At 42.5% G+C, this 22,548-nt stretch overlaps 2 protein-coding genes and 1 long non-coding RNA gene across 3 annotated transcripts; 2 read left to right on the top strand and 1 right to left on the bottom strand.

Moving 5' to 3' along the window:
* Positions 1–830: 830 nt before the first annotated feature.
* LOC146653438 (PHD finger protein 12-like) lies at positions 831–3,968 on the top strand. Its single transcript, XM_085380501.1, has 5 exons — positions 831–997; positions 1,112–1,207; positions 2,936–3,018; positions 3,112–3,333; positions 3,957–3,968. The coding sequence occupies exons 1-5, from the start codon at positions 880–882 to the stop codon at positions 3,966–3,968; spliced, it is 531 nt and encodes a 176-aa protein (XP_085236627.1). The 5' UTR covers positions 831–879.
* A 12,267-nt stretch (positions 3,969–16,235) lies between these two features.
* Positions 16,236–16,865, bottom strand: LOC146653437 (uncharacterized). Its single transcript, XR_014907310.1, has 3 exons — positions 16,709–16,865; positions 16,505–16,622; positions 16,236–16,373 (listed from the first exon to the last, which is right to left on the bottom strand). It is a non-coding gene; the product is annotated as an uncharacterized LOC146653437 (long non-coding RNA).
* A 2,146-nt stretch (positions 16,866–19,011) lies between these two features.
* Positions 19,012–22,104, top strand: LOC146653436 (dehydrogenase/reductase SDR family member 13-like). Its single transcript, XM_085380211.1, has 5 exons — positions 19,012–19,231; positions 19,313–19,431; positions 20,013–20,136; positions 20,669–20,995; positions 21,169–22,104. The coding sequence occupies exons 1-5, from the start codon at positions 19,108–19,110 to the stop codon at positions 21,426–21,428; spliced, it is 954 nt and encodes a 317-aa protein (XP_085236337.1). The 5' UTR covers positions 19,012–19,107; the 3' UTR covers positions 21,429–22,104.
* Positions 22,105–22,548: the final 444 nt, after the last annotated feature.

The following is a 22,548-nucleotide window of genomic DNA, read 5'->3' as shown; positions in this document are numbered from 1 at the left end:
AGAGCTCCAAGCAGATGGGAAGAAGGCCTTTTTATTTCATGCCTCAGTCTAGGATGCATAGCTTATTTTATTTGGCAGATCACTTAAAATTGTGATTCTGTTATTTCTACTTCTAATAATTTATCAGTTTTTTGTCTTTAGGAAAATGTTTCTTCAAGAAAGTGGAAATGTGATTGTGATATGGGATGTAAATACAGTGAAAGAGTTGAGCTCTTTTGGCAGATACTGTGTATTGTTAAACTATCAAAACAAGCATTTTCTAAAGTGGAAACAAATGAAACGTTCATTTTAAAAGACCTGAGTTTTCTCTCTTTTGAATGTTTACTGTTGCTATTAATTGAATACTCACTGCTGACATAATCGATGGTGCTAACAGTTTTCTTGCATATTTTGTGTCGTGCAGCCCCATTTACCAAAAGGATACATGGCCATTTAAGAGCACATTTTATTTTCAGTTACTGAGTTATGAAGAAAAAAAAGTTATTCAGATACAACTTGCTTTGCCTTCTATCTCAGTAATAGTTCCTGTGCACTTTTTTCCTTTATAGTGAACTATCAAAAACTGTCTTTTTTCTGGTCCTTCTTTTATCTCATCTCATCAGTTTGTCTCTTTTTTCCTCTCCTGTCCCTCAGACATAAAGGCTGCTCCTGCACTGACGGACTCACTGCTGCCCAACACACTGCCCTCCATCACCAACCTGTCCAGCTGCATGAAGGATGGGGGTGAGTTTGTCACTCTGCGGCCACATGTGACAGTTTAAGAGCCTTCGTATTGCTGTGTTCTGCTATGAAACACACGAAGATGTAATTAGCTTCTAGCGGTTGTGTGTGTTTGTGTTTTTGTGCACATTGATCGAGCTGGACAAACTGGATGCAGAGATGATCAAGCTCTTGGCCTATCAGAGGATCCAGCAGCTCTTTGCTCCCAAAGTGCCCAGCACTCAACCTCCCCCCACCACCAGCACTACCCCAAAAACCTCAGCACCCCACCCAAACAGTAAGACACCTTTGCACTACAGTTTAGTCTGTTTACTTGTCAAGAAGTCAGTTTTTCTGCTGTTTGATTGCTGTTTTGTTCTAATTATTAAAACCTACACTCTCCTCCTCCCAGGTCAGAAAAAGGTGCAAGCCAGAGCGGTCTTTTACCCTCTGACAGGAAGAGGAGCAGCTGTCAGCATGTGCTATAGGACGTTACACGTAGGATCAGGTAGGACATTCAGTCGCTGTGACTTTGACCCTGCTGCATTCTGTGCCCTGGCTCTGAGCCACTCTTAGGTTTCACCTGTGATGGGGAAAGGTTCACGTAGGAGAACAGCATTAAAGCTGCTCTCACGTAGTTTTTTTTTACCAGTTCACCAAACTCCAGTTAATCATGTTTGATTTAGGTTATATTCTTGCCTTGTGACTAAAGTTTAGTAAGACCGAAGTAGAACATAGGTAGGGCCCCATCATACCTGCTGTGTGGTGCCTGGCAAATGTCACCGTACAGCAAAGTTGATGTTACATGGTGTAAGCTGTCATCTCTGCTGGTCATGCACTTCTCCATTTTTATAATCTGGTGTGTTGTTGCATTGCTGCTGCAGCTGGGTTAAAGTCTGTTTTTAATGGCATCCTAACATCATATCAGTACAGAAGTTTAGAGGTCCACAGGTTTCACAGAGGGAGATGTTGAAACTTTGAAACTTGGCAAAAACTTTAAAATTCCTTGGCTTCCAACTTTGACTTCTTCTCCTTCTCTACCAGCGCTGATTTGGAGGACGGGCAACACCTATTGTTCAGAAGAATACTGCAGCACGTACATGCACCGTAACAGCTAGCATGAATGGATATAGGTGTGTGATGGTATTACTGGTGACACGCAAAGCTGTCAACACAGCAGGTGTACCACGGCCCCTGGTTTGGTGTCTTGGCTCTGAGCTAATCACTCCTACAGATATAAAACTGGGAAGTGAAGCAGAAGCAGTGTGTGGAAAAACTAACAACACCCCATCATTCATTAGCTTGCAGAACCACCAGACAGATTTGCTGACGTGCTTGGAGTCATTGCACTGCCTGATCCTTGGTGACTGTTTTTGGACTTTAACTCCTGGGAATGTTTTGCAGCTGTCTTGCATGTTTTCCACTTGAATAGTGAATAATCTTTCTCATGGTAGAATTATGAGCGTGTTTGGGACTGGCTTCATGCAACTTCAGATACTGACATGCAGCACTCATTTATTCTTTAAGACATCTTTCCTCTTTGGCATTATGTCGACACACACCAGAATGCTTCTGAGTTTATAGAGGTGGTCACTCGTGCTGATAATCAGTTAATCAGTTGTGTTTGATCAGCAGTATGTACCTGCTACTTGTCATCTTTATTTCTATGGAAGCAACAAGGGTTTGCTTAGTGCTTCATACACTAATTCTGCATTTTGGCTTAGTTTTGTCAAATACATGACAGTGTAATGTCATATTTTATAGTTCATCTGAGGTTATATATCAAGATTTAATTTCAAGACCTGCTAAAAACAAGATGATTTTTATTTTGTCCCAATATGTAAACCTTGACAGAAGGTATCCTTTTAACCATGACTGTACTTCTGTACGACAGGCAGCAGTACACGACAGAGTATAATATAATAATGTACTGAGCCTGTACTAGCTCCCAATCTCTGCATCATTAGTCAGGTTGAGTGATAGTTGATACCGTCATCTTTAAATCGGAGTATTTTAAGCAAGTTGGCTGTGAAAGTAAGTTCTTAGACCTGTGAGGGTCACAACAGGACCATGTGGAATAAAAACTACTGAACAAAAACACAATATGTCACATTGGAGTGCAGGTCATTAAAATACATTTTGACACGGCAATACTGCAGAAAAAAAATCCATGTTGCAAATCTGTATTCTTTGTGTTGTGGGAAAGGGTGTTTAAGTCTTTAACTGTTTCTCTAAGGTGCTGACATGGATGTGTGCCTTACAAACTACGGTCACTGCAACTACGTATCGGGGAAACATGCCTGTATTTTCTATGACGAGGTGAGGCTATTAAACTACATCACTCTGCAGAGCACTCCTGTGGTTGTTAGTGACCAAGATGTAAATTGTGTGTGTGTGTTTGTCGTCCTTCAGAATACCAAGCATTATGAGCTTCTGAACTATAGCGAGCATGGCACCACAGTGGATAATGTCCTGTACTCGTGCGATTTCTCTGAGAAGACCTCACCATGTCCACCCGGTGGCCTGGTAGCCAAAGTCCAAGGAATCATTCGTAAGTACATCTCCGTCATCTGTTTGGATTGGCTTGAAGGAACCCAGGTCTGTGTGCCCAGTTTGACTTGGACTGCTGATGAGGTCGTCACTCATAGATTTTGTATGAACACAATTTTATTGGAGATTACATATCAGAATTTCAGGAGCCGGACCACACCTCCAAACACACTCCTTCCAGTTGTCATCTATGTATGTTCCCTCGGTTCTGCAAGCTGTTCATTCTCGTTTACGTGCCCAAACCTCCCTTCTTTTTTTCAATTCTTTAACTTCTTCATGTCTATTTAGTGCATGGGGATCTGCCAGGCCCGCGAGCCGTCACCAGTCCCCTTCGAGGCCTTACCCGAACCGCAGCTCAATTCATGCCAAAGCATTCACTTTTACTTACTAAAACGCTGTCAAAAATGAGGACGTGGGCCCAGCTAGAGAATTCATATCCATCCATCTTCTTCCACTTAGCCACTCATCTGTATGTGTTCTGGTTAAAATAAATGAAATAGAAAATGTGTTTTATTTGTTTAATAAATAGTTTTGACCAGTAAACTCTCCTTGTTATGCACCATGGTGTGGTCTTTCTTTGCTTGTGACTTCTTGATGTTGGTAAATACAATAATTGAAAAATACCAGGTTACATATAATATATACATATAATAATGTAAAACACATTATGGAGTATGCTTCTGCTGTGAGGTCTTGCCTCCATGCAGGTATGCAATTAATCGCCGGAGGGGTGTATTTATAAATAATATTATATTAGGGAAATTTCCCCAGACATATTTTTGACCTGGGGGTAGAATTGATTGTGAAATGGAAAAGGAAAATGCTTATGAACTTGCAAATTAAAAACATGATGCATTTAAGGTAACCCTTTCTCATTTTTATTTAAAAAGAGAATTTGTTCTAGTTTGCGATGACTGAACCTGTTCCTTTTTGTGGAGATAATTTCTCCTGCCTTAAGGAAAATCCCTTCACATGGAACAGAAGAGGCTGGAGTGCAGAGAAACTGGTAGAGATGCAGTTATACAGTCTACCTGGGCCCCGAAAGTCTTCATCATTTCATGTTCCAGCGATTCCTCGAAAACATGTTGCTGATATCATACAATTGAAATTTTCACCTTACGTTTTACACATTTTACAAAAATTGTAGTTTTTGTATTACTACCCCAAACTTTCATAGGTGGGTCAAAAACGACCTGCATTCATTTCTGCAGTAGATTCAGAAAAACAAGATGCACCATCACCACAGTTAACTTTTCTCCAGTGTGCCCCTTATCCACTGTCTCCTGGAGAAACATTTTTGGGGACTCTACAACTGAACAAGGCAGATATCCTTCTTCTGATCAAGGCTCCCAAGTCCAGGGAGTTTTACAGCACAGTTTGGATTCAATGGCAGCCTTAGCATGGGCAGCAAGAAAAGAAACACTGATGTACTCCTGAGCATGATGTGATACCTCTGCAAGTGTATAACACAGTGGTGGCCCATGGTGCTGTGCTACAACTTGACATTACCACCATTAATGACTTTTTAAAATAAATTAAATTAAAGAATTGTATTAATAATGCATGCCAGCTCTTCCTGACTGAGCACTCAAAGGAGCTAACCACACCACACATGAGAAGTCAACTGGAATGTTGCCCCCAAACTCCGATCACTAAGGGTGGGAAGGTGTAGGGTGGCATAAACCAGAACTCGGCCACAGGGGAAAAACAGACAAGTTCCAACCTAAGTTAGCAAGAGTTCAGAGCCGAGTAAGAAAGATGGTAAAGTCAGCAGTCTATGAGGGAAATGCAATGTACCTGTATGCCGGGATTCCGGCCAGAAACAGGTGGTTTGTCACAACTCTGTACAGTGAGGAGACAATGCAAGAAAAGAGAGCCGACAGTCACAGACACACATATTCTCTCTCAAACATGCTACCCACCAGCTTGATAGCTAGCCGGGAGCTCGAGGGTCACTGATACCGCCGAGAACGGCACAACTCCCGGCACATCATTTTCAGATCACCGTGGACTTTCGCTACTCGGGTTAAACGTAATATATAAGTCACTTAAACAACCTAAAAATGTTATTGTTGGGCTTTTTTCAGTGTTTTGTTTGTTCGTGAGTAAATCGGTTTGGCTGAGATTAAAGTTATTAGATTGGATAAAATAAAACTTTATTAATCCCCCGGGTGGGGTCCTCCTTGTTTTTTTTTTTTGTTTTTTTTTTTGTGTCCCGTTTGGATCTTTAGCCATCAGAATTGTTGTCTTAAGGCCAAGAAAGATGCCAAGCGGATTAATTTTACCAAGTGGATCATCATGGCCTTGCCATATTGGTCCATTTGATTGACCTTTATTATAATTATGAATTTATTTTATTTTCAGTTGCTACAAACGGGACAGACATGACTGGGGGATAGGACAGGGAGAAAGAATGAAAGAAAGAGAGGGAGAGAAAGAAAACCAAAGAGGAGAAGAGACGGTGAGAAGGGGGGGAAGAAAGAAAAAAAAACAAAAAAACCCAAAACAAAACAAAACAAAACACCTGGGTCACCTGTATGGAGAAAAAAAACAGAAGAGAAAGCAAACAACAAAGAGCAACATAATAAAAAAACAGCACCATCACAATAAACTAGCTAGCAGTAGATATCAGTAGATACTAAATAATAAACGATATTGTGCAGCACGCAAGATAGACAGCGCACAATGTGCTTTGAGGCAGCAGCCAAGAAAGCTGTAGTCTGCGTCTGTGAACACCCGTGTGTACACCTGTGTGCATACCTGTGTGGATCAGCATGCTTATATTCCAAAGGTTTCTCCATGTAACGATCTGCTAGGGAGTGTGGGGAGCCACAGCCCCGCCCTCCAGGGTATGAAGCAGGTATGGAGGAGATCAAAACTCCAGACATCCAGAGGCCCCCAGAACACAAGAGACCAAGGAAGACCAACAGAGGGGCAGCCGTGCCACTGTCCCAGTAAGAGCTGAGGAGAGTCCCAGATGAGGGCTCACTCAGCAGCCACCGAGCAGAAGCCAGGGGGAGTTGCAGTGACGCGCCCGTGAGCTCCGCCGGCAGCCAGCTGTGCCTGAGTGACCGAGCCCCAGGCCGAGAGGCCGGGGGCACCCCACCTCCGAAGTGGCCCGAGCGAGCCCCAGGCTCCAGGCCCCGATAAGCGGCCGCCAAGGAGTGAGCCAGTGTGTACCTGGACGCCCATCCCCAGACACAAAGAACCACCAACGCACCGACACCTGAGGGAGTCCGCCACTGGCAGGGGAAGTGGTGGTGGGTGGAGATAGGCCTCCAAACCTTGGAGGGCCTGAGATGTCCCCAGAGAGGTGGCGTCTGATACCCAACCTGACATATAGACACAGACATACAGGCACACACAGACACAAACATCCATTCCCACCCTCATGCTCTCATATGCACTTACTCCACACTCAACCAACGTGGAGACAGACATAAAGAGACGCTGTACACACGATCACACTCCCCAAGCGTACTCTACGAACCGGGTCTAGGTACCCTTGCCCCTGGAGGGGGGAACTGCACCCAGACCCAGGTGGTGTTACCCTTTTCCCTGCGGTGGGGAGAGGCAGACCTCCCCGACTCCGTAGCAGCAGGGAGGCCCCACACTCCAGACCGCAGTCGGACGGCCAACTCCTCCTAGCCCCCCCCCCCCGCTCCAGCAGGCCGCAGAGAATGGGGGTGAGAGAAGACTCCAAACCTCCCTCCTCCTGCTCATTGTAGTGTTGATGCATGTGTGTTCTAAGGTGCATTTAAAACCCAGGACGGCATGGAGCTACCTGCCAGAGAGCAGCAGGTAAGCGCATAGTCCCTCCTGCTAGCCCTCAATGTCTACGTGTATTTAAAATTGAGAGGTGGGCAACGACGCCAGGGGTGAGGTGTACACCCTGATGGTAATTTGGACTCCGTGTATCGTGCCCACCCCCAAGATCCTATATGTATGTGTAATGAGAGTGTGAGTAATGTGAATGTCTAAGTTGTGGGATAAAATTGAGGCAGAGGCAGCCAGAAGGGGACAGGGGGGGGGGGGGGGGGGGTAGCCTCCTCTGCACCCTGGTGACATACCCCTACTCCAAGGCCCTGCATGTGTGGGTGGTTGTGGTGGAGCGGGAAGAGGGAGGCAGCTGGAGATGGGGAGGGAAGGAAGGGAGGGGCAGGTGACCCCTCCCTGGGGCCAGATCCCCCGCTGACCCCAGTAGGCACTCCCATACTCCGCGACCCGCCAGGGAAAGGGGGCCCAGGCCCATCCACACCGGGGCCCAGTGCAGCAGCGCCCCCCGGCCCCACAGAGCCCGGGACAGTCCACCCAACCCCACCACAGAGAAAACTGCACCCACCCCACCATCCACTCATCTTCCAGACTACATGAGACAATAGACGCCCAGGCTGAGATCTTCCTCCACCTCTCCTGTATCTCCCCCTCCTGCAGAGAGAGTTCCTGAAGAGAGGAAAGTTCCTGCAAGGTGTGACAATCTCCCCCACCAGTTGAAGAGCCCCCCCAGGTGGCTCGACGCACCAGCGGCACCCTGCGCCAGGGATGGGCCCCCATGCACCCACCCGCCCACAACCCCGGCAACACACCAACCAGGACCCGAGGCCCGGCCAGGGCCCCAGCCTAGAGACGGAGCGCCCCCAGAACCTCACGCCCATCCCGGACCCACCCAGGGGCAGCCAGGCTACCAGGTCAGTAACCCACTCCCGACAGCACAGCCCCTCCTCTAGCCCCGCTGCACGCAGCCATGAGGAAACAGTCACCTGAGAGCCAAAAGAGCCCCCAACCGGACATGACCGCTACCCCGGGTTATTAGATTGGATAAAATAAAACTTTATTAATCCCCCGGGTGGGGTCCTCCTTGGTTTTTACACAGCTGACTAAACGTCAAACAGAAAACTGATTAAACAGAAGTATGAGACGGTCGAGAATTTACGCCAGTGTCCTGTTATATTTTAGATAGCAAGGAGCAGACGGCTGAGTTTATTAAACTCCACCGAGACAGCGGTCACGCTAATCAGAAGGCTAGACTGTCCAATTTCCCCAGCCGTTTACTTCCAGCCTACCCAACCTTCTGAGGACCCGGCCCACAGGAAGATGCAGCCCATGAATTTGGACACGACCATTGGGACCTCCACAGTAACTGGAAACACGTGACCTCCACAGTAGGTGGAAAGACGTTCTTTTTTCTTTTTTTTGTCTCGTTCCTGCATGGATCATTAACCTTGCAAATCGATCGTAAAGGTTGGTACAGAGTCATCCATGTATAAATTCGCCGTTAATAAATATATAATTCTAGGAATCATCTACTTTGCTGACACTGATTACGTTGGCACTTTGTTAGCGTTACAACAACTGTCATACCCTCGAGGTATCTAAACTTTAGTGAGGAATGTGTGTACTTTTGACACCTCTGGTTAGCATTTAGTGGTCCCTTTCGAACGTATTTGATTTTTGCTTGTTAACAAATTCACTTCACTGCTTTTCACTATCTGACATCAATGCACATTCCATTTACTGCATATTGCGCTTTATTCATGTCTCTCATTCCACCTGCATCAACATTGTAAAGTTTGTCACAAAGAGATTTATACATTTATAAATATTAATATTCTCTATTCCATTCTGTTCTGCTTTTTTATTGCCCAGATTTTAGTTAGCCTTTGTTAAATTGTCTGTTATATGTCAATAGATATGTATGTCACAAATAAAAGTGTCTTGTAAATTAGGTTTTGTAATGAATTTTCTCCCAAATCTCTTACATGCTAACTGTAACGTGTTATTTCTGCTAAAACCTGAACTTAAATGTGTATATGGTGTTTATTTGTTTTTCTCTCTGTTTTAGATGCACATATCAATTTGGAATTCTGCCACCAAGCCAGAATTGCAGGAATGCACCACGTGTTGCAGAAGACTCTTTCACTGCCCTCTGTGCCCCCCTTTCAGCCCTTCTTTCAGGGCAAAGATCGAAGAGCATATACACTGAACAAAAATATAAACGCAACACTTTTGTTTTTGCTCCCATTCCCCATGGGATGGACGTAGAGACCTAAAATTCATTCCAGATACACAATATAACCATCCCTCCCAAACAGTGGTCACAAATCAGTCCAAATGTGTGGTAGTGGGCACATCTGCTATATTGAGATAATCCATCCCACCTCACAGGTGTGCCACATCAGGATGCTGATCTGACATCATGAGTAGTGCACAGGTGTACCTCAGACTGCCCACAACAAAAGGCCACCCTGGAATGTGCAGTTTTGTCTCACAGCAAAATGCCACAGATGCCACAAGCAATGAGGGAGCGTGCAATTGGCATGCTGACAGCAGGAATGTCAACCAGATCTGTCGCCCGTGCATTGAATGTTCATTTCTCAACCATAAGCCGTCTCCACAGGCGTTTCAGAGAATATGGCAGCACATCCAACCGGCCTCACAACCGCAGACCTCGTGTAACCACACCAGCCCAGGACCTCCACATCCAGCAGGTTCACCTCCAAGATCGTCTGAGACCAGCCACCCAGACAGCTGCTGGAACAATTGGTTTGCACAACCAAACAATTTCTGCACAAACTGTCAGAAACCGTCTCAGGGACGCTCAACTGCATGCCCGTCGTCCTCATCGGGGTCTTGACCTGACTCCAGCTCGTCGCCGTAACAGACTTGTGTGGGCAAATGCTCACATTCGATGGCGTCTGGCACGTTGGAGAGGTGTGCGCTTCACGGATGAATCATTGTTCACATTGTTCAGGGCAGATGGCAGCTGAGAATGTCCCAGTTCTTGCATGGCCAGCATACTCACCGGACATGTCACCCATTGAGCATGTTCGGGATGTGCTTGACCGGCGTATACGACAGCATGTACCAGTTCCCACGACTATCCAACAACCTCGCACAGCCATTGAAGTGGAGTGGACCAACATTCCACAGGCCACAATTGACAATCTGATAGACTCCATGCGACGATGTGTTGCACTGCATGAGGCAAATGGTGGTCACACCAGATACTGACCGGTTCTGGGTCCCCAGACCCCCAATAGCGCAAAAAACTGCACATTCCAGGGTGGCCTTTTGTTGTGGGCAGTCTGAGGTACACCTGTGCACTACTCATGATGTCAGATCAGCATCCTGATGTGGCACACCTGTGAGGTGGGATGGATTATCTCAATATAGCAGATGTGCCCACTACCACACATTTGGACTGATTTGTGACCACTGTTTGGGAGGGATGGTTATATTGTGTATCTGGAATGAATTTTAGGTCTCTACGTCCATCCCATGGGGAATGGGAGCAAAAACAAAAGTGTTGCGTTTATATTTTTGTTCAGTGTAAATGGACACATTAAAAATGCTTTGCTTTTCAAAGGTATGTTGGTATTAAATATCATAGTTAAAGTTATAAATATGCACTTCTTTTCAGCACCTCTGCAGTCTCTCTGTTGACTTAAAAGTTTCTTTTCTTAATCTACAGTTCAGTGCATTCATCAGCAAGAGAAAAAAGTGTGTTTTCATTAGAGATGGCACGATACCACTTTTTTATGTTGGATACCGATACCGATATCATAAATTTGGATATCTGCCGATACCGATAAGAATCCGATATAGTGTGTTTTAATCAACAAAACTGTTTTTTTAAATATCTTGCTGCATTTTGTATAAGTTCATACTCAAGTTTAAAACAACAACTACACTAAAGCTATTCTGTTATACCTAGGGATGGGTATTGATAAGATTTTAACGATTCCGATTCCATTTTCGATTCTGTTTAACGATTCGATTCTTTATCGATTCTCTTATCGATTCTTTTTAAAAAAGGAGAACACTAAGTTCGATTAGCTTAGAACTTCGTTTTATATCTTCTCTTTGAACAAGATAGAAATTTAGGAGTAACATGGCCTTACAAACCCAACAGTGAGATCTTAAGAGATCCAGCCTACGGCTCTTCAATGGGGTGTCACAGGGTCCCCAGGAAAAAAAATTGTAAATGTAAAAAATAAATAAATATTCTTCTGTAGCAATAACAAAGTATAACATAAATTATTCAGTAGCAATTACACAAGAATATCCAGTAATGTCCCTGCCTACAATTAAACACATTCACTTACCTAAAATTGGGGGCATCTGCTGTGGCAAATGGGTTCAAGCCAGCGACTTTGTTGCTATATTTAGCGAGTTTTCAGACCCCTTAGCGACTTTTTTTTAGAAAAAAGAAGTCGCTAAAAAAAGACGTGAAAGCGCGTATCGCTTTTACTCTCAACAAGCAGTGGGTGCTGTAACGCAGTCAGTTCTTCTTTTACTCTTTTACTCTTATGCTGTGTTGTGGATCACAAGGTTTAAAACTACTTATAAACACACACACACAAAGTAACTCCACCAGAGTGCCTATTTCAGGTCACTTTTGCCGGTCCAAAGGAGCAGGGTTGGAATTGTGACATTAAAAAAAACAATAATTGCTAAAATAAATTTAATTTGTAGTTCTAAATAAACTCTAAATGCATTTAGGACGTTTTTTACTCACTTTATGTCTCTTCCACGATGTTATTTCTCTCTCCAACAACATAGGTTACAATTAGATTAGCATGACCAATTATGCAAATTAGGCGATGACGTCATTTAGCGACTTCTAGCGACTTTTAGGACAACCAATAGCGATTTTCCTTACTGAGGAGTTGGCAACACTGGTTCAAGCCTTTTACCACAAACTTAGTCACTGCTCGGTGACATTCGTCAATCATGGCCTGAAAGGAGATGCTACCGGTAGACTGCAGCGAGAACTGCCAGCATCTGAGCCAGCCAGACTCTGTCTGTCTGTCTCATCATTGTCACCTAAATGCACAGTAATAGCAGGTTTTGTAATAAGGCAGATCGCGCTAACATAATATGCACTGTTAGTTGATTATTTACCTGCCGCATTAACGGGAGAGGATGTGCAAACGTTACCGCTGCTGCTGGGTTGAGATTCACGAGTCCAGAGCGGAATTAAAAACATGACATTCATTTAAGGTTATCACGTGTTTTGTGAGCAAATGCTTTTGCATATTCGTAGTGTTTCCTCCCTTAAATTAAATATCTACTTTGCAAGTATTGCAAGTTGCCCTGTTGTCATCCATTCTCGTAAACTTTTGAGCGTTTGAGCCGCTTACGCGCCGTGTTTCCTGCCATGTAAATGACGCTCCGCAACATGGTGACGTCATTCGGGGCGACTGGAATCGATAAGGGAATCGTTTGCAAAAATGGCAAACAATTCCAAGGAATTGAAACAGTGGGAACCGGTTCTCAACAAGAACCGGTTTTCGATACCCATCCCTAGTTATACCTGTATGCAAAAAAAAATATTTCATAGTTCAGCAATACTGATCAATCTAATAAACTTAAACCTACACCATCCTCCCTATTCTGGTATTTTAAAGAGTACTTAGCGTAAATATTAAGCAAACTAACTAATAGGGTTCCAACTCCTAGCAACAACAAAAATAAATAAATAAAAAATAGGGAACCACCCTCCACCTCATGATGCTTAATCGACGTAATCAACCTTAATTTGATGCAGTGTGAAAAAAAAATGCACAGAAATAAATTATTTTTCAATATATTAAAATATTAACATCTTTCTTCAACAAAATTGCACACTGCACAGATGGTACCTTCCCAAAATAAAAAGTACTATAGCTTACTAGGGTATATATATTAGACTTAATCGTTACTAAATACAGTAATGGACTTCTATTCATTTTGCATCAAATTAAAACTTTGGGTGTCAGATAATTATTTATTAAAAGCTAGACATTTTAAATGAGAATAAGAAAGAAAAGTATGTCTTTGTGCCCCCCTTTTCCCTGTTAATGCCCTATCGGCTCCCCTGGCTAAACTTTGCTAGATCCGCCCCTGCACAGTTACCAGCGTCAGCTACAAAAGGATCCTGGTGTAGAAAGTAATATTAAATAAATTCTAACAATAGCTTATCAAGCTTAAACGTGCTGCTGTTGTTTATCCGCTGGTTTCCTCTTTCTGGAAGGAAACAAAACAAAACAACAAAAACAAACAAGAGAGACGGACTCACGACAGAAAAGCCGATCAGCTGATCATTAAGCAGTTTCATGATTGAAGTAGCAGCCAGAAGAGGCAGTCGCTCCATATATCAGTTGTTAAGCTTAACACAGGAATGCTTTACAAACATTCAGAGATGGACTTACACACTTGCTTTACTTCTTTCGGGGATAACTTTGTCGGAGATGAAATGCCGGGTTGCTAGCGAAACTCCAAATGCTATCCAGACCACCGACAGGTCCTGCATGCCACAGCCGCTCTATCATGTGATGCATACTGCTAACGTTCTGAGGTGAGTTACGGCATGTTGCAAGTTTTGTGAGGTGCTTTCGTGATATTTAATGGATCGGATTACATTTTTTATTTTTCTCCGATATCCGATCCAGTACGTAATATCGGATCCGTCCATCTCTAGTTTTCATTAAATATTTTTTTTTCTTGTTCACCACATTTCCTGACTGCTTTTGTGATCCACACCATTTTGCTTTCATTATTGAGGATGGCTTGGATATTTTTGTTAATATGTACAATCTGACTGTTAGATAAACTGATTGCATTCTATACAACTACATTTAAATTACATGTGGGGTTCTTTCTTTTTTTTTCTCTCTTACAGACAAAATGATATGCCGGTGCACTTTCACTGCCCTGTCTGTAACATGACAGTCATACAGCGTGGGGATATGGCAAGTCAATTATTGTCATGTCAGCGTTCAGGACTGCTCCCCACTGAACTCTCCGTGGAGCCCCATCTCCCTCTCGATGTCTTCTCTCCAGCATCTAAACCATTTTCTGAATCTTTGGTAGAACATTCATGTGCTCTACCCTCTGTGCTAAATGAAACTGCGGCTTGTGGAAAGTCCATGAAAATGGAATTCCCTCACTGTGGTCTTAGTCTTCTTAAAAAAACCCTTCAAGGCTCACATGCTGAGGAGGCATTCAAACAGGTCAATAGATGTTTGCCTGGCCTGTCATCTGCAGTGTTTTTGTGTAGAGGGACTTCTTCCTCTTTGTTTTTCAGTTTGCAGAGGACACGGAGCTCTTTTTAAAAGCATGTGCTGACGAGCAGAGACTACAGGTCAATGCGATGTTTGACATTTAATAAACAGACGAAGGCATTGGCTGTTTGTTTGTGTTTTTTATTTGTTGTTGTGGGTTGTTTTTTTTGTTTTTTTTTTTGCAGTGTACAGAATTCTAATTAAGCTTATTATAAAATGTTGTTCACTTGTTTTATGTCCATACTTATGGTAAAAAAAAATTAGTGTAAAGGTAACAGCATTGTTTATACTTGTAACTTCAAAGTAAAAAGCTTACAGTTGCTATTAACAGTAATGTATTATCCTGTAATCAATCATATTTTTATACATTTTACGAATTAACCCTCTGGGCTCTATCCTGGCCATTTGTGGCCACTTCACTTGTTTGTTTTTTTTTACTACACTACAGTGGACCAAAAGAATGACACAGGTTTGATCTTAAGGATCTAATAGTTGTGTGTGTTTGTGCATGACATTGCAACGCAAATATGTATTTGCAAGATAGACTGGAATAAATTATGATGCATCAAATATTACACAGGCTGCAGTGAATTTTTGTTGATACAGACTATTGAGCTTTGAGTTTCCCAGTCAAACTTAGCTTTGACCGCAAGCTAACACTGTTAGTCTTCTATATATTTCATAACAAGACACCATAGCCAAAATATTAACAAAATATATATTAATAAAAGATTCAAAGCTGCAACACATACTGTTAGTAAATGTGCACCTTTACGCAGGTGCAGAAAGTGCTGCTGCAGTAAGTAAGCCAAACAGCTTCCAGATCACTTATTTTTCTGGAAAGATGGCAAGAAGGGCATCACTGCTCATTTCTACAATCTCCCAGATCTTGGAATCAAATGCCTTTGGCCCATGAAAACCACGTCACAGTAGTAGGAGTCCACTAAAACCTACAAATGAAGAGTGATCCTGGAAGAAATAGGGCGCACACTAGTGACCTCAACAATTGCAAGACAGCATTGTCCCCGATGCTTATATGAAATTTATATAATATTTTTATATTTTCATGGACCGGCCTTTAAGGTGTTGCAGATAAATACAACAAAATAAAATGATACAAACAAAGACAAAAACGATGGTATTTTGTAAATACAACAATAAACGTGAATTCGGCTGTGTAATTGTGTAACTTTATGAGCAGCATCCTTCTGAAATGCGCACTTCTTGTGTTTTTTTTTTATTCATTTTTAGACAGAGATGAGATCATCTGCAAACTCTACAGAGGCCCAGAGTTACTGTTAATATCAAAAATATAATGCTGTCCTTTGAGATTTTAACATAAGACTGTGAGTGTAATGGATCTAAACTGTTTAAATCTTCAGAGCCCTCTACAGCCTGGTAACATGGAAACTTTAAAAACAGCAGGTTTTAGTAGTGTAGTCTAATTTGTTCTTTTCATTTAATAATAGAGTCCATATTATATCAACAGCTACATTCACTAGTGATGGGCAGATGAAGCCCCATGAAGCACTGAAGCTTTTCATCCAATTGGTTCACCCCAACGCGAAGCTTCATGAAGCTTCATTTGCTCTAGCAGGACACCTACTGGACGTAAAAATAATAGCTGGCATGAATTTGAAGAGTGTGGCATTTTGCACACAGCCTGTAAATGTCAACAACAAAAGGAGTGTGTAAAACATGTATATTGTAGTGATGGCAGTATACTGTGTATATTTATAGTGGCAGTATGGGAAATGATTATTTGGAAATGCTTGAAATGGAAATGATCATTTACTGTGAGGTGAGGTGTGGTTGGGGTGTGGACAGTGGTTGTGCTTTTGTAACGTTGAGGTATGGACAGCTACACACTGAGGCTTTGAGCCTCAGTCCTGCCTGTTCACATTTTATTCTGTAAAAACTAAATTTTCACTGCTTTTATGACCTTTTTAGTGGGGAGAACATAGCTAGGATTTAATGATTTAACAAATCTTTTGAATCCTTTGTCCTCCACAATGCTAAATGGCTGGGAGTCCTCAATCACCATGCTGACCAGGTCTTCATCTATTTGAGATTGTTCTCCTGAGGAAAGACAATAAAGATAAAGCACAAATATAAATATCACACACGTAACTTATAACAGTTGTATAATATTGTTATATCATTTAGTAACATTACTGCATCCTATATTATCATTGCATTTGATGGCTCACCTGGTCTTGCTCCACGATCGGTGTCCCCCTTATTCTCATGCAAAGCTCTGTAGTGCCTAAGCATGGATGAGGTGTTGCTGTTATATCCCAGCTCCCTGGCACATAGCAAACACTTCACCTTGTACAAAAGTCAAGACAGCTCAACATAAATTGTATTGCACCATCAGTATCATGAAAATACATCTTCTGTAGAAATTTACATACCTTGTTGGGAGGAATAAGATCAAAATGTTCCCACACAGGGGAGGACATCCTCCTCTTCTTAGCTGGCTCCATTCTCTCCTGACTTTCTCTCCTCACTCTCATAAACCTCCATACGGTCTCCAAACTCTCACTAACCGCAACTCTCCATCAAACACCCACATTTTTGAATGAAGTCGCTGTCATATCTCGCGGCAAAGTTCGAACCACTTCATGAACCAGTCACGTGGTACAGCCGGGCAGCGAGGCTTCGGACGTCATCATTTTCAGCTCCTCCCATAAATGAAGCAAGCCTCGATACGTGCTTCGCGGAAACGCCCCCTCCATTACTCGACACACGCTCCGAAGCCTCGATACAGAACGTCCCATCACTAACATTCACCCTGGAGAGAAACTAGTGAGGGAGACCATCAGGACCAAGCTGGGTTTCCTGGGTCCAGAGGTTTGGAGAAACTTCTTGCCTTTTTTTCATCACAGCTGTCCTGCGCCAGAAGTTCTGTTGACCCGCTGAGAGAGGCTTCATTTACAAAACAACAGGAACACTGAAGCTCATCGCATTGATCAAGCAGGACTCTTCACTAGCAGCTCCCTCACAGGGAAATCTTCAGCACTCCTCCGTAGGCCCGCCCCAGGAGATGGATAAACCCAGCATTTCATGAACACTGTGTAATGTTATAAATACTCAGATACTCCCCAGAGGCTCCAGACTTTTACATAAAGATATTATATTTAGTCCTGTAGAAAGTTATACATTTAAAAATATATGATCCTCTCTGGTTACTCTGGTATGAATAACTCTGAATTACTTTATGGTAAATAACACACTATCTGCAAAAAACTGAAAGAATTCCAGATGACAAGTTTGTAGTTAAACATACAAGTGACGACCTTTGACCTTCATCAGGTTTTATTTAATTGTGTTAGAGAAAATCTCATATGCTCTTCATGCAGCTGAGTACATCAAGTGTTTAAAACGGAAGCTGTGCAGGTCTGAGATCAGCAGCTTTGTGAAACACCAAACTGAGGTCGTGTTAATGCTGATATATGTGACACAGTTACAGGTGTGATTAATCCTTTTGTTTTTTTGTCTTTAACTTTATCAATAAAGCAGCTGCAGCTTTCACTACAGCACATGTGGTACTTTAACCTTTGTACTGTTTTCATCAGTTCATTTTGCAGTTCACACGTGAACATGTTGGATGATCTGTCTGCTGTCACTGGGTGGTGCTGAGGTCTGAATCTGAGGGCAGCTCCTGTAATCACAAAGAGAACAGAGCCATCAAACTCAAATATAAATTTTATCCCTCAAAATTGAAATAAAGCTGATTCTTCTGTCCTCACACACTCAGGATCTGAAGTTATTCTCTTACATTTTTTTCAGTATTACAGTACACTACAGTACTTTAATCCATAGTTCCTGATTAATGAGGAGTTACTGAAGTACAAGCTTTTAAAAATGGTGTTACTGTCTTTACAGATGTGGCAAGAGACTGAAAACATGTTGTTTGCACATATTTAATATTCAGCTCTGCACAGGAGCTGCAGCAGGGTGCAGCCTGTTGCTTTTACAGTATAATACTTGTAGTAAAAGTACAGGAACAGTAATTAGTGACTGAGTAGCCCGGGACGTTTCTCTTGATTTCTTTAGTAAATTCATTTACCTGCACAGATTAGCTAAACGAACCCTGACAGCCGAGTGCTCATTTTAGCTAGCTAAGGTCTCAGGAGCTAGCTAAGGACGGTAGTTACTGAGTAGCTTACAAACACATTTAACTTACCGAAAAAGTGCAGCGGGGCCTCGGGTCCTTCTGTCGGGTAGTCCAGTTTACTGAAGAACACCTCAGGCTGTCAGGTTAAAACACTCGGTCGTGTTTTCGTAGCGTAAACGCTGGCCCTCCTCTCAGAGCCTACGCTCTATCTGCTATTCCCGGACAGAGATACGCAAGTTTCTCCGTGACTGCAGCTGCCAGTCAAAGCTGTTATGATGACGTTTCACCCCCAATTTAACATCACCGCGGTAGGAATTAGAATCAAACTTATGGGAGAGGAGACCCCTTGGACATAAATCAGCGTGATGAGAATTATTGACAACAAAAGAAAGAATCTTTGGAAAAAAAATTATCTGAGGAGAATAAATTTATTTTAGTCTGACCCCAGCCACATGGAAGAGGCGGGGTTTATGACCTATACTGCAGCCAGACACCAGGGGGCGATAGAGACGTTTTGGCTTCATTTTGGCTGTAACCAATGACTGTCATTGGCTGTAACCCGATAACAAAGACACAGTCACGCCCATGCAGGAAATGGGTGTGTTTGTTTAAATCTCAGAGCAAGTTACAGCCAGCTGAATTGCTTAGACTTCTTGTGAGCAGGCAGTTTGCTGTGAAACTGAGGCAGGAACAATGTGCCTTCTGCTGGTCTTGGGTCTTGCTATAGCTGTTGCTTATTTTTACCGTGAGATTGTAGTGAAAGGAAAGAGGTGCACAAGCAAAGCAAAGCTACATGGGAAAACTGTGATTGTGACTGGTAAGTAAAGGCTGTGTTTTGTGGCCACTGTGTTGCACTATGTTTCTTTGATGAGCAGAATAAAAGCTTTTTCACCTGCAGGCAGCAACACGGGTATTGGGAAGACCACAGCCCTAGATCTGGCTAAAAGAGGAGCTCGGGTGATTCTGGCCTGTCGCAGCAAGCAGCGAGGAGAGGCTGCACTTGAAGAAATCAAGAGGGTGACTAGATATTTAACCAAGCAAAAGACCCATGTCTGTCCTAAATAACCTGCAATGTTATCTAGTATGTACATTATTGATAGGTTTGTAGCTTAAACCTATTCGCTGGAACGTTCAAGACAATTCAGCTGGGTTTATGGGGTCAGACTGTGACCCCATAAACGACTTCCCTAAACCTACTGGTCTGGAAGTCCAGCAGTTCATCTAAACAAAAGGCACTTATACTTAAACAGATATACGTGTGTTTGCTATACCATATATCAGAAGAGAAGATACAACCTCGCTCATGATCCCAAGAGGTGTGTGATCCATGCTAGAACAACACTCTGGAGAGGAGTAAACGCACCCCCCTCTTTATGCTACACAGAGTTGTTACAGACCTCCTAGGATGAGACATTCTTTCAATCTACAAATGGTTATATACTTCTAAGCATATATAAATATATATTTCTAAGCATAAATGACAATCCAACAATACAAATCTAACAATTATTGTACAGGTTATACCAGGCTCATTCATGACAGTAGATGGAATTTGTAAAATAGTTATGTGCTCAATGAGTTTTTCATGTTTTCTGCAGGACAGCGGGAACAACCAGGTGGTGTTCATGCAGCTAGATCTGGGGAGTCTAAAGTCTGTTCGCAGTTTTGCTGAAAACTTCCTCAAATCTGAACCCCGACTGGACATCCTCATCAATAATGCAGGTTTGGCTGTCCATTGCAACTTCATGTCATATGAACAGAGAACTGTGTCAGTGTCTGTCGTCATTGGTTATTATATTTATATTATTATAAATATATTTATCTCTAGAGTATAAAGGATTTTATACATTTAATGGATAACATGGTGAGCTTTGGAAAGCGATTAAAATGTTTTCCAGTCACTTTAGCACACTACGTAAAGAATACAGAGAAAGAAGGCTACACAGTTATTACACAACATCCATCCCAGTTCACAGAACTACTTCATATGTCAACTTTGCAAGGTTATGATCCTCGTGCTGCCGATTTTGAACATTCAGGGTTGCAATGAAATACAGAAAGAAGTCAGTCAGTTCTGATACACTTAAACGTGCACTTCTAGAGAATCAGGATTCTGTTGACTATTCCTGTGGCCTGAACTTATCTGACTTACCTAACTATCTACTCTACTGTGATCAGATGTTTAAAAGTCTTGCTTGTTTAGATCTTAACACATCTTGAAACAAGATAAAAGTTTTCTCCATGTTTTGTCCAGGTGTGCAAATGCAGGGTCGCACAGCGGACGGACTGGGCCTGATGTTTGGTGTCAATCACATTGGTCACTTCCTGTTAACGAATCTGCTGCTGGAACAGCTGAAGGCGTGTGGACCAAGTAGGGTGGTCAACGTGTCATCTATGGCACATTACTTTGGAAAAATTGATTTTGACTGCCTTAACACTCACAAAGCTCTTGGACTGGGGACCTCATTCATGGAGGTCCTTCAGTACTATTCTGATAGCAAGTTGTGCAATTACCTCTTCACCCATGAGCTGGCCAAGAGACTGAAGGGTACCAATGTCACCTGCTACAGCCTCCATCCAGGTCAGTGGGCATGGCACCAATATTCCCCATCAGTTCATGCAAACAAACACCGGATTAATGTATAGTACACACACTCGGTATACACTTTAAGTTCTGATCCTACATGATTTAGAAACTGAAGCAGATCTAACCAGCTTTCCCTTCAAGTTAAAGTTGTTCTTCTATTTTTGCAGGAGCCATCAACTCTGAACTGGCCAGGAATATAAACTCGACTTTGCAATTATTCCTGAAGCCCCTCACTGCTTATTTTTTCAAGAACACAGAGCAGGGATGCCAGACCACCCTGCACTGTGCCCTCCAGGAGGGGATTGAACCGTTCAGCGGACGTTTCTTCTCCAACTGCACAGTGAAAGAAGTTTCTGACAAAGCTAAGGATGATGCAGCATCAAAGAAGCTCTGGGAGCTCAGCGAGAGACTATGTGGCCTTGCATAAAAATAGTTAATAGTGTGAAGTTTTCACTGTTTCTGTGATACTTATAGATGAAGTCTTTGCCTGATTTTGTTTCTCAACCAAACAAAAGCCAGAATGACTGGACTGATTTTCAGTAAACATAATTGACTTGTTTTTACAGTAATGATCAGATGTTCACATCGGTAATTATTCTGTGCACTGAGTGCATAAGATGTATACACTTAGATAAGGCTTTGTAATAAACCAGAGTGACTGGTTTATTTTTGCACCACAGTAAACAATCTTCAATCTCAGCAAGTCCAGACTGTCTCGAAGTCACTAAAAAAAAGCAGGTTTCAAATAACTAGTTTGGTTAGCTGAATGATCCTGGTTTCACTGGTTGAGTAGGTGGAGTAGCAGAGTGGTGTTGTCATGACAGGTTTTACATAATAAACATCTACATGTGACTACAGCAAGTTTTTGAATTTTTATTGCATTAGTATACAGCTAATAATCAGTTTATTCAAACGTTTACTCTTTCAGAAGACTAACTGGAAGCTTGAGCTGCTACGTTGTTTCTAATCTCAAATCTCCACCTTTATTTTGAATTGTCTGAAGACAAAAACAAAGAACACCTGTGTCCAATATCCCTTCTCTCCTTTTTCATTTTTAATCCCCTGTATCGTTAAAAACAAACCAGCTCAAAACATTAAAAATTCAAGTAAACAAAACTGTTTCATGGTTTGCTAATTACAGTCACAGACACTTTTTCCCACACGTGGAAACAGCACGTGGGGTATGTGACGGCACGACACAACAACGAACAGAGGAAAAAACGGCTCAAATACACAGAGGGATAACGAGGGAATGAGACACAGGAGGAAAAAACAGGAAGCAAAACTAAATACACTGAACACAGATCAAGGAATGTCAAAATAAAACATGAGCCTGGAGTCATCTATGTGACAGTATTATATCATACTTGTAGCACCACTTACTAATCATCTTTCACTCTACATGAAATTTTATTTGGTGGTTCCACGTATGATATATATACACATCACTGTGACATATGGGTAGAGGGTATTCTCCATCACCACCTAGTGGGCATAGGAGGCATTCAGTAGTAAAAGGACGCAACACCCAATCAGATTATGGAGCA

Source organism: Rhamphochromis longiceps, linkage group LG14, assembly GCF_057381845.1.
Source record: "Rhamphochromis longiceps isolate RC_006_pf linkage group LG14, R_longiceps_female_GT1.1, whole genome shotgun sequence".
Classification (NCBI taxonomy): domain Eukaryota; kingdom Metazoa; phylum Chordata; class Actinopteri; order Cichliformes; family Cichlidae; genus Rhamphochromis; species Rhamphochromis longiceps.
The sequence above is the reverse complement of the archived record's forward strand: the minus strand, read 5'-3'. Positions and strand labels throughout refer to the sequence as shown.

Coding starts and splice junctions, on each gene's coding strand:
- LOC146653438 (XM_085380501.1), top strand. CDS start 880: ATGATCAAGCTCTTGGCCTATCAGAGGATCCAGCAGCTCTTTGCTCCC. Junction 998..1,111: donor CTCAGCACCCCACCCAAACA/GTAAGACACCTT, acceptor TCCTCCTCCCAG/GTCAGAAAAAGGTGCAAGCC. Junction 1,208..2,935: donor GACGTTACACGTAGGATCAG/GTAGGACATTCA, acceptor TGTTTCTCTAAG/GTGCTGACATGGATGTGTGC.
- LOC146653436 (XM_085380211.1), top strand. CDS start 19,108: ATGTGCCTTCTGCTGGTCTTGGGTCTTGCTATAGCTGTTGCTTATTTT. Junction 19,232..19,312: donor GAAAACTGTGATTGTGACTG/GTAAGTAAAGGC, acceptor TTTCACCTGCAG/GCAGCAACACGGGTATTGGG. Junction 20,996..21,168: donor CTGCTACAGCCTCCATCCAG/GTCAGTGGGCAT, acceptor CTATTTTTGCAG/GAGCCATCAACTCTGAACTG.